Source organism: Vanessa cardui, chromosome 3 (genome assembly GCF_905220365.1).
Source record: "Vanessa cardui chromosome 3, ilVanCard2.1, whole genome shotgun sequence".
In the NCBI taxonomy this organism is placed as follows: domain Eukaryota; kingdom Metazoa; phylum Arthropoda; class Insecta; order Lepidoptera; family Nymphalidae; genus Vanessa; species Vanessa cardui.
Genome location: NC_061125.1, coordinates 9,464,420 through 9,476,770, shown reverse-complemented (window position 1 = coordinate 9,476,770; position 12,351 = coordinate 9,464,420). Strand labels below are relative to the sequence as shown.

The 12,351-nt window shown below is 30.9% G+C and overlaps 1 protein-coding gene across 2 annotated transcripts; it reads left to right on the top strand.

Annotated features, from left to right (window-relative positions):
• Window positions 1–459: 459 nt before the first annotated feature.
• LOC124543738 lies at window positions 460–10,887 on the top strand. 2 transcript variants are annotated; one of them, XM_047122016.1, is made up of 5 exons: window positions 460–574; window positions 4,995–5,289; window positions 9,178–9,335; window positions 9,708–9,776; window positions 10,728–10,887. In XM_047122016.1, exons 2-5 carry the CDS (start codon window positions 5,127–5,129, stop codon window positions 10,803–10,805), a joined length of 468 nt encoding a protein of 155 aa, XP_046977972.1. In that variant the 5' UTR covers window positions 460–574; window positions 4,995–5,126; the 3' UTR covers window positions 10,806–10,887. The 2 variants fall into 2 exon arrangements, with proteins under 2 accessions (XP_046977972.1, XP_046977973.1); XM_047122017.1 differs by having other exon boundaries at window positions 469–574; window positions 5,063–5,289.
• The last annotated feature ends 1,464 nt before the right edge of the window (window positions 10,888–12,351 follow it).

Below are 12,351 nucleotides of genomic sequence, written 5' to 3'. Positions count from 1 at the left end.
AATTAACGATATGCCCCGGCTTCGCACGGGTACAATGCTGATACAAAATATTCTACAGATTTTTTTATTTACGTCATTACACTAGAAACATCTAAAACTATCAGTGTCTGTGTAATATATAGAAAAAACCGTCCTCTCGAATCAATCTATCTATTAAAAAAAACCGCATCAAAATCCGTTGCGTAATTTTAAAGAGCTACAGCGGTAAGCGACTTTGTTTTATACTATGTAATAACTAATAATAATAAGGTACAAGATAGTGATTATTTTGAAAACTGAAGTTTATAAAAGGTATAGATTATGAAAAAAAGTACAATTTTTTTCTACTATAAAAAAATTTAGACTGAATTATTTATATTGAGCAAGGATCAAAAGAAGCTAATCGCACAACATTAAAATAATACATGCCTGAAAATGTATGGTGAAAATAAAACCATTATTAATCGACAGGATAGTCGCGTTCTCGTTGCGAGTGAGAGCGCACGGGTCACTCGTTTGATTCTTGTACAATATATCAAATATTGTTCAACATTTTAAAGTGTAGTGTCAACAAAGTGACTAATCGATATCAAAGGTGCCGACATATTGAACATCCCTAAAAAATATGCACTCCAATATTATATTAATCGTACGATAAATAATGACTTTTGGTTGCGCTTGGTAACTTTTGTTAAACCTAGTGTATATTTTAGTTTATGTCTGTAAATAATCTTTGATCAACTCTAATGCAGGTTATATTTTTATAACAGGCTATAAATAGGATACCAAGCATTTCCAAACATAAATTCTGAGTATATCAGCGATTTGTTTCAGTATTGCCTATAAAATTTAATATAGTATATTTTTGTTTTATTAACAAGATAGAATAGTTAAATTAAGTAAGAGTTCGGACCTCAATATATTTTTTAAATCGAACGAACTCTGAACTATAAAAAAATAAAAAAAATACATATATATAAATTAATGCTTTTAAATATTATAATTAACAACGTTTTTAAAGTTTTTTTTCCACGTTAGGTAAAAACAGTACAATTGTGAAAACGTGTCGTATCTCACGGAAAAATGCACCCGTTATGACGTCTCTGATATATTATTCATTAATTAATTGATACATGATTAAACCGTGGAAGAGTGTAATATGAATTATTTATTGAAAGCGACGATAGTGACTTTCGATTAACCTTTATAAATGATGATATATTTTAATAGCAACATTTATTTATTTGAAGTAGTAAAGGAAAGTTAGAGAAAAGACCTTGTCTTGAAACCGAACAAAAAGTACTAAAATTGCAAGTTTATTTTTTTTAAACATTCAAATTAAAAATATTGGTTGTTTCATATTTTAAAAAAATGTTTCTTTTTGCAAAATATAGTTTCAATGTTTCAAAATATTTTTTGTAGTTTGTTTTTGTGCAATTGTGCATTACATTTTTCCCGTGATTTTTACCGGTGTCACCGTGAAAATCATTTAAGAGGCCTGTGGTGTCTTTCTACATGATTTCCGTCATGAATTTTCCTAATTTTTTTATGAATTCCAATGTCTATCCATATCATGAGATAAACATTTGATAACTACATTTTTAATCTGTCTATCAAATGTGAATAAGTAAAAATATATCAACGATCATGAGATATCATATGTCTTTATGGTTTTACTAACAGGTTTTTGCTGATTTTTGGTTTGTATTATAATCTGGGATTGCAAAATCATCATAATTTTCCTGCCCTTATCCTCATTTTACTTGGATTCGGTGCAAGCTTGTCTTCTTCTTTCATACTTCTGTCAGACTTCATCTCACAAGTAACATTATTTCTAGCCATATCGTCTTTCCCACAAGCCATCCATCGTTTCTTTGATCAATTGCAAACTTTGCTTTTGAATAACAACTTATATTCGTTTTTTTTTTATTGTATAGTTTGGCGGACGAGCATATGGGCCACCTGATGGTAAGTGGTCACCATCAACAGACAATGACGCTGTAAAAAATATTAACTATTCTTTACATCGTCAATGTGCCACCAACCTTGTGAACTAAGATGTTATGTCCCTTGTGAATGTAGTTGTGGTCGTTTTTCCTTAATCGTAATGCATCGAAGATCCAACCTACATAGAACTAATTTTAATGGTCATTCGGTTGAATCGATATTTTTTAATGCGAGTAATGCGACATAGATACCACTGCATAAACAAACGATCATAACAAATTAACTTAGAAGTGTTTTAATAGACAAACTTATGTTTTTATTAAAAATATAACTTATGTTTTTATAATAATTGTTATTGTCTATTCAGTACATAAATCTGAAATATAAACATCGTACTAGGTTTAAAGTTACCTAATGAACATGCTTAAATATGTCGCTGCATTTTTGCGTCCGAGTAAACTTGAGGCATTGAGCTAGCAACTAACTAACTATATAAAAATTAGCTGAAGTTAAATAAAGCTACAGCTAATTTATAGAATTATGGACGAAGTCGATAGTTTTAGAGTTTATAACACCACGCAGCTTCACTTTAAGTAATGGGAACCTATGCTGCAGAATTTAATTTACCACTTGTAGGTTTCCTCACTATTTTAATTACATTACAATTTAAGAACCTTTGATTACAATCCAAATGACAGAATTTTTCGTCTTTTTTTATTAAATTACTAATAGACCAAAGACCAATATGGACATATTGGTCTTTATCTTATTGGCAGAATTGACTGTCACTTTTATATGATCGGAAACTATTAATTCACTTTTGGTCACTCCATTTAATTCGGCATCTGTTAAGTTTTTATAACACTGCAGGAAAATCCTATATCGGATAAATTGAGACGCTCTCTGCAGATGCTAGTGATGGATGCGCTGATACAAAAAGTTTCCTCTGTCGCCTCTTACATTAAAACTAAGGGTTTAAATGGGTTATTTATACTCTATCAGAAATTTCATAGCTTATCCAAGAATTATTGTGTTGCAATATTCAAAAAAGATTTATTAAAATGTGGTTGTTTCGTAGTTTTGTCTATGAGAACACATAAGTTAGAACAATTATCTATATTGAAATAAAATATATATATATATATAATTATATATATATATATATATATTTTAATCGGTAATATAAAATTGATCCTATTTTTTACGGGTTCTTGTTGTAATTGAACAATTAAAATATGCATTGTCGTATTGTGATTGTGTAAAATATATTATTTACTAGCTGTGCCCGCGACCTTGTACGCGTTTGAATTTAACAACAGAAATATAAAATTGTAGCCTAAGTTACTCCGTATGATATCAGTTATATGTTAGTGAAAGTCCCGTCAAAATCGGTCTATTCGTTCCAGAGATTAGCCGGATTCACAAACAGACACACCGACAGACCTACAAATAGACACTATACTAAAAAGTTATTTTGGCATATGTACCATGTATACGGTATACATATGCATTGAGTAAAAAAGGGCTTTTATAATATTACAAACAGACAATTAAATTTGTTATATGTATATATTTGTACCTTATTTATTATAGATTTGTATCTTATTGTACACTTCTAAAAATAGTACAGAAAATTAAATTGACCTTATCTGTACATCCCTGCAAATCATCTATTATTTACTGACAATCTAACCGAAAAAAATTCTTTAAAATACATATAAATGATTATTTAAAGGGAGAAATTGTTATTGATATAGATTACAAAAACTCCCACGCCATAACGTCAAAGAATTACCTCGGCCATCTTGTAAATAAAGGAAATACGATTGAGTACCGATATTTCCTTATTGCCACGAAGTTAAAACGAAGTGAAGATAAAATACGGAAGGGAATTTAAGGCTCCTTATACAACGAGTAATGTCTTTCGGGTTTGTCTGTAACTTAAAAGAAAAATACTATAGTGAAAACATAAAGAGCAATACCAATTCATAAATGTATTTAATAATACTCAAGATTGGATTTCCGAAGAGCCGAGATGGACCAGTGGTTAGAACGCGTGCATCTTAATCGGTGATGATGATGAATCAGCGGTGCTTGCCTGGGTTTGAACCCGCAATCATCGGTTATGATGCACGCGTTCTAACCACTGGGCCATCTCGACTCTATTTGATTATTGACCTAAACAATCAAAATTTACCTCTTTGTTATTTTACTAGTTTTAGGTTAATGTAAAACGTCTGTACGATGTACTATAATATCACCGTTTTTCTTTTTCATTGAATCTGGGTCGTCCACGTACCAATGTACGATGTCTCATGGAACAGGTTAATAACATTCGACGCACAGGTTTCAATAAATGACCCGCTTTTCAATAGCTATTGATAAAAATATTTAGGTTTGAAATTTTCCATTCATAAAACTCGTCATAAAAACAAGCTGAAACAGTGCCGTGTTTCAACTGTTGTGCTGAGCTAGCTGATTTTGTTACAAAACATTCTGTTCGAAATTTAAATTGGTCATTCTTTTTTTTACTTTTTAATTTGTTTATAAATGAGCAAAAGTATAAAATTTATATAATTTTCGTAGAATAATACTAGAACAAATTTAACAACATTAAATAAAAATATATCAATAAGATATAAATTGTTATATTTACTGATAATTTAAGGGAGAATTTCTTCAATTAAACCTAGCAATGGCTATATAATGTTTGAATATAGTCCCTAATATTCGTACTGAAATTATTTGAAGACCCGTTTGTGTGAGTACATTCACCAATCTTTCTATCACAACCTAAAACTGCTAAAAGGTGAATAATAAAAGGCACAAGAGGCTTACCGAATATCATGGGGTAGACGTTGCAATTATATAATGAGAATTTAATATGTTTTTAAGTGCATTTTCAGACTTTCGCTTAACACATAAACTCCATAATAGTTAAAACAATTTTAATTTTATTAATCATATTGAAGTTTCGGTATCTTTGACATCAAATTGATCTACTTGAAGAAATATCATGTATGTTTTAACCGTATTTATATTATAGTATATTTGTCTCCATGATTTAGGACTCATTGCTCTCTGTTTAAGAATTGACCAAAAAAAGACATATTTTCTTAATTAAAAACACTTGTAGTGTTGTCCTATTGTAAGACTTTTGAGTGCATAATATACCAAATTGAAATATATGAAATATCAAAATGGGCTGCGGTTCCTCGGGTCACGTGGTCGCGCCGGCGGAAAGCGCACATGGAAATGGAAAAGTGAACGGCAACGGCACAAGTGCCAATGATGTTAATGACCACCACAACGACGACTTGCCTACCGTTATGTTGCCAGAAACACCGACCAAGCCTAAGCCTCGTAAGTGTTATTTAACAATGTTTGGTAGTAATAATTCAACACAATTATCGCGATTTTATTAAATTACTTTGAACGCAATTAAAATATCTTAATAATTACGAATCGTGTAACAATATTTTCAACCGACTTCCAAAAGGAGGAGGTTATCAATTCGTCTGTATTTTTTTTTTTTTTTTTTTTTTTATGTTTGTTACCTCATAACTTTTCGCTGGGTGGACCGATTTTGATTAGTAATTTTTTTTTTGTTTGAAAGGTAGTGCTTCCCGTGGGGTCCCATTTTTTTTATTTTTTTTCCGATGATGGTATCCATGTGAAAACGACATAAGTCTTAGATTTGCATTATGTATATGCGCGACAAATAGGTGAATAACTGAAAATCACGTTAACCAATTTTGATAATTCTTTTTTATTATAAAATATATACTTCAAGGGTAATTTGGTGAAAGTTTGGTAAGGTTCTGAGCACAGGATCCATGACAAAATGACGGAACGGAAGGGAACGGAACAATTCTGAGGAGCACGTTAGCGATACTCGGTCGAATCTTTTATTTATAGGTTATTTGGATATTTGAGTCACCTTCCGTAATGTGGTTATGTTTATGTAATTATCATAGTCGAATATTATAATCAACTAGCTACCCACCCCGGCTTCGCACGGGTGCAATACTGATACTAAATATACTACTGAATTTGTTTATATACGACATCACATCGCAAACTTCTAAAATTATCAGTGTTTCTTTATTTACTATATTGTTCATGTATTATATACACAAACCTTCCCCTTGAATCACACTATCTTTTAAAAAAACCGCATCAAAATCCGTTGCGTAGATTTAAAGATATAGGGACAGAGAAAGCGACTTTGTTTTATACTATGTAGTGATGGAACTCCTATACGGCTCGCAGTTAGGGTGCGATATGGGGCAGAATTTCTTACTATCTTTAATCAAATTTTGTGTATGTGATGTGATGTCATATGATGTACGAAATATAGTTGGTCTTTTTCAAAGTTTTTTTGCTGAGTTCGATTACAGCTCTTTCGAGGGATCCTTGTAGTGTACGCCGCGTGACGTATTAAATCCGCATATTCGAAAGTCTATTTTTTCTTTATTCGCAAGTTTCCTTTGAAATTGTCCTCGAAGTAGTTTCTGACTCATATAAACGGAACGCTTAATCTATCCATATTAAAAAAAAATTAGTTAGTCAACATCAGCTTCACTTAAAATCAAAAAATAAATAAAATTTTAACAAAAAGAAAAACCGACTTCAAACAAAACACTATATTATAAATAAAATTTTAACAAAAAGAAAAACCGACTTCAAACAAAACAATATTTTAAAACAAATGAATATGCACCGACACCGACTCCAAATATAACAATAATTATAACTACATGATATAATCGTTAATCGACTTTTAAGTTTTTTTTTAATATGGATAGATTAAACGTTCCGTTTATATGAGTCAGAAAATACTTCGAGGACAATTTCAAAGGAAACTTGCGAATAAAGCACAAATAGACTTTCGAAAATTGCGGATTTAATACGTCACGCGGCGTAAACTACAAGGATCCCTCGAAAGAGCTGTAATCGAACTCAGCAAAAAAACTTTGAAAAAGACCAACTATATTTCGTACATCATGTGACATCACATCACATACACAAAATTTGATTAAAGATAGTAAGAAATTCTGCCCCATATCGCACCCTAACTGCGAGCCGTATAGGAGTTCCATCACTACATAGTATAAAACAAAGTCGCTTTCTCTATCCCTATATCTTTAAATCTACGCAACGGATTTTGATGCGTTTTTTTTTAAAAGATAGTGTGATTCAAGGGGAAGGTTTGTGTATATAAAACATGAACAATATAGTAAAGAAACACTGATAATTTTAGAAGTTTGCGATGTGATGTCGTATATAAACAAATTCTGTAGTATATTTAGTATCAGTATTGCACCCGTGCGAAGCCGGGGTGGGTAGCTAGTTGATTATAATATTCGACTATGATAATTACATAAACATAACCACATTACGGAAGGTGACTCAAATATCCAAATAACCTATAAATAAAAGATTCGACCGAGTATCGCTAACGTGCTCCTCAGAATTGTTCCGTTCCCTTCCGTTCCGTTACTTTGTCATGGATCCTGTGCTCAGAACCTTACCAAACTTTCACCAAATTACCCTTGAAGTATATATTTTATAATAAAAAAAGAATTATCAAAATTGGTTAACGTGATTTTCAGTTATTCACCTATTTGTCGCGCATATACATAATGCAAATTTAAGACTTATGTCGTTTTCACATGGATACCATCTGCGGTAAAAAAAATAAAAAAAATTGGACCCCACGGGAAGCACTACCTTTCAAACAAAAAAAAATTATCAAAATCGGTCCACCCAGTGAAAAGTTATGAGGTAAAAAACATAAAAAAAAAAATACAGACGAATTGATAACCTCCTCCTTTTGGAAGTCGGTTGAAAACAAATGAATATGCACGAAAAAGTAATAAAAATAATTGTGTATTCAACATATTTTTTAGAGTCTTCCTAAGTTAAATGAAATGAAAAATATTAGACTACTTAAAAGTCGATTAACGATTATATCATGTAGTTATAATTATTGTTATATTTGGAGTCGGTGTCAGCCAATAAAACCCTACAGTATATCTATCAAAAAAAGTTACGAGAATACTTTAACAAATATGTTTTTTACAAATTACCTTTTACACAATAATATACTGGATCAATCAAGGGGCTCGTATCGCTTCTTTCTTTTGATTGTTGGGGCAAGGGCACCGTGGCTGACACCGGCTCCAAATATACCAATAACTATAACTATATGATATAATCGTTAATCGACTTTTAAGTAGTCTAATATTTTTCATTTCATTTAACTTAGGAAGACTCTAAAAAATATGTTGAATACGCAATTATTTTTATTACTTTTTCGTGCATATTCATTTGTTTTAATATAGTGTTTTGTTTGAAGTCGATTTTTCTTTTTGTTAAAATTTTATTTATTATGGTATAGGTTGGCGGACGAGCATATGGGACACCTGATGGTAAGTGATGACCATCACCCATAGACAATGACGCTGTTAGAAATATTAACTATTCCTTACATCGTCAATGTGCCACCAACCTTGGGAACTAAGATGTTATATCCCTTGTGCCTGTAGTTACATTGGCTCACTCACCCTTCAGACCGGAACACAACAATACTGAGTACCGTTATTTGGTGGTAGAATAACCGATGAGTTGGTGGTGGCTACCCAGATGGGCTTAGACAAAGCCCTACCACCAAGTAAATGCGAATTATTTTGATATATATATTACTAAAAATAATACATAAAAATGCCTAGTTATTTTCTTAATCTTATGATTCACGAGATCTGTTCACTACACGACTTCGTTTGGTTATTGCTGAATTTTATGTCATCATGCACAAGCGATCTGTCTCACTTGCGACGAATTGATTTTATTTTCTAGTCATCGGATTTATTGATGATGGATTGCCTAGTCGGTTTAAAGTCCCGGTCACCGTAGAATTCTCTTTGGGTCTATATAAATATTGGATCTTTTTCGAGAAATTAAAATAGCAAAGTCAGATAGTTGTTTGTACACAATTTCATGCCTTACAATTCAGTCGTGTTGAGAGATTGTCAGATTATTGGAATTAGAGGAAAGACAAAACGCTTTCATTTATGAACATCATTCGATATAATTCTTAGACTAAAATTGATGGCAAGAGTAAAGAGTCACTAGACGAAAATATCCTCATTCTATAGATAAATAATATTTTTAAATATAGTTTAGTTTAGATAATTCACTATTAAGCAATAAAGCGTTTTAACAGTTATATATTCTTCGTCATTCTAGCCGTGGCTTATGAAATACCTATAGAGGAGTTTGATGGTAATAAACGTACTAGCACACCACCGGCCCATCTGCAGAGACTCCTCCAACCGCCAAGTGCTGATATAAGCCTGCCAGACATCAAGGAGAAGCTTGCTGAAGCCGAACAAAGAAGATTAACGGTAATAATTCCAATCGTCCAGAATTTTTTACTTTAGAATCATTTATATGAAGTAAATAATACGTTTTTGATCACACAATTAATAAGCCGTGTAAAGTAAAAAAGTATTCTTTTATAACAAAACGCCTAAGAGGGTTTGAAAATCCAATAGAGGAAAACTATTTATCTTACGATTAGGATCATTCTTATCTCTTTATTACGAAAGAGATACACAACAGTAATGGCTCTTTTATGGCGGCATGTGTTACTTTCCTTTTCTAATAAATGAGACAGGTGTTAATGCTCTTAGTGCATCAGCTTAATCAAAAAAAAAATTGCCTATATTCACCTTTAAGGGATTTTAAAGGTTTAATAGATGTTTTGCTACTTTTAGATTCTTCAACAACGAGCTGCATCCGCACAGAAAAGAGCCCAGAAAATGATGAAATCTCATAAAGACTCAGTAAGCATTAATAAATATAAGAATCAAGAATTTTATTTTTAAAAGATCAACATAAACGACTTTTAAAAGTTAAGCTAAGTAAGCTTTCTAATAAATAACTTAAAATTTTGTAAACAAGAACAAATTACCTATATATTGTATTTTTCTCATAACGTATTGTTTCATTAGTACGTTGTATTAAAATTGACTGGTGAGAAAATTCTTAATTATTTATAATCTGTCACTCTTTATTATATTGCCAAAGTGTGTGGACATATGTGAAGTGTAATTTAAGATGCACTTAAGCTGTCTGTTCTCTACAATACTTAATGAAAAAACTTTTAAAGAAACACAATTGGAAGTACTCAACATACCTCTTTTTTGATGCTAAGCTGTCTAACACAATATTTGTTTATTCACATCAGCATATTGAGCAATACATCACCTCGGAAACCTGCAGCTTATTTTTGTAATATATTTGTATATCTATGATTTGGTTGGAAGGTGTATAAGCCATGAGAGACATCTTCTACATCATTATGATCAAGAGAAGAACATCAAAAAGTAACGAACATTTTTAAGGCATTATATAATGCACGAGTCTAGATGGCCCAGTGGTTTGAACGCGTGCATCTTAATCGATGATAGCGGGTTCAAATCCAGGCAAGCACCGCTGATTCATGTGCTTAATTTGTCTTTATAATTATTCTCGTACTCAGCGGTGAAGGAAAACATCGTGAGGAAACCTGCATGTGACAAACTTCAAAAAAAAATCTGCGACATGTGTATGTCACCAACCCGCATTGGAACAGCGTGGTGGAATATGTTCCAAACCTTCTCCTCAAAGGGAGAGGAGGCCTTTATCCCCGCAGTGGGAATTTACAGGCTGTTGTTGTTGTTGTATATAATACACACACAAACACACACGGGCACACATATACAGTGTTAATTTATATAATTTTCCATTCACAGCTCGAAGAGAAGAAACTTGGTTCGAATGTTCTCACTATATCTCCGGAACCTGGAATTTGCGAAGACAAAAATATTTAAAATACTCGTGCGTCATATGTATTTATAGTGTTGATTAAATATAAATACAATATTAATAGTTCTATATTAATTAAATGATAAATTATTGATTTGAATTGTGATAATAAACGCTTAATTTTTAATAAAGTTTTCTATATAATACAAAATTGCTTCCTCCAAGTTAAGTATTTTTTATTTTTTAAAACATAGGTATGTAACTCATTTAAACTAATCAAAGATAATATATACCTTAAATTTTTATTATTTAATTGATATTTTTATACTAATTGTTTTAGTATTATTTTATAATAGTTGAATCTATTATGATTCTCACAGAATTAACCACAGTCAGAAATACAATAGATTATATTTGTTGTAATATTCTACAAACTTATTTTCAAAACATTATGACTTATATCCAATCCTAACGTTTTTCCATTTACATATAAGTTCAGAGAAAACCACCACAAAAATATAGGATCCTATTTATACCTAAATCGCTAAGAATAAAATTTAAATTACGATTTAGTAAATCTCAGAATAATAACTAAACTTCTCAAAGATAAAGGAAACGTAGAAAAATTGCGCTTATGGTGTTTAAAAAATTAGACATTCTTTATTTGAAAGATGTTAATAAAATCAGTGTTGTCAACTGCAAACTTTAATCAGTCATACAAGCTACAGATTAAAAATTGCCTACTGACATATATTTTTAAGTTTTAGAGTTTAAGACTTTTTGTATGATGTGCATATGTGACTTATTACGTTTTGTCGGCTACAAGGAATTAATTTCTCATAATTACAGACAAGAGATTACGGAACTTCAACGTACAAAAACCTATATTCATCCCCAAATTAACTATTTCAATATGCTAATTCTGCAAGCTGTGTCGGTAATTTAATTTAATAATTTCAACAGTAGCTATTATTAATTTTGGTTTGTATATATTAAGGGATAGCTGTTAGGATCGTTAGTTTATATGTATGAACGATGCATATTGTTTTAGTATAACAGCTAAATTTGAATTAGTAAATTATAAATACACTAAACTTAACCTAGTATTGTCTTGTGTATTTATAATATAATTTAACCTAACCTTATCTATAGTAGAGTTAATCTTCGGTACTTTTACCTTAATTTTTATAAACTATCTGCCCTTAAAATTTTGATTTTGATATATGACAATGTAAATAATTGGTACGTAAATATATTTATTGTATAATTAAATTCCCTTAGACACACATAATAAATACGCCAGTTGAATGTATATTTATTTATTATTTGTTTTAATTTTTATAAAATATTATTTCCCTGAAGTTAACAAATCAAATTTTACAATAATTTTTAAGTGTCGATCCATGCGCGACTCTCTTTTGTTTTTTTAATAATCCGTTTGCGCGGGAAAACATCTTGTATTATTTTATACAACCACAACAATGACGTTCTAAAATCGATTACACTTTTATAAAATCAGATACACTACGAAAATATGAGTTTATTGAATGTATATTTATAATATAAATGTATTAGCATAAAGAAGTATTTCTAACACACATCTGACTTATG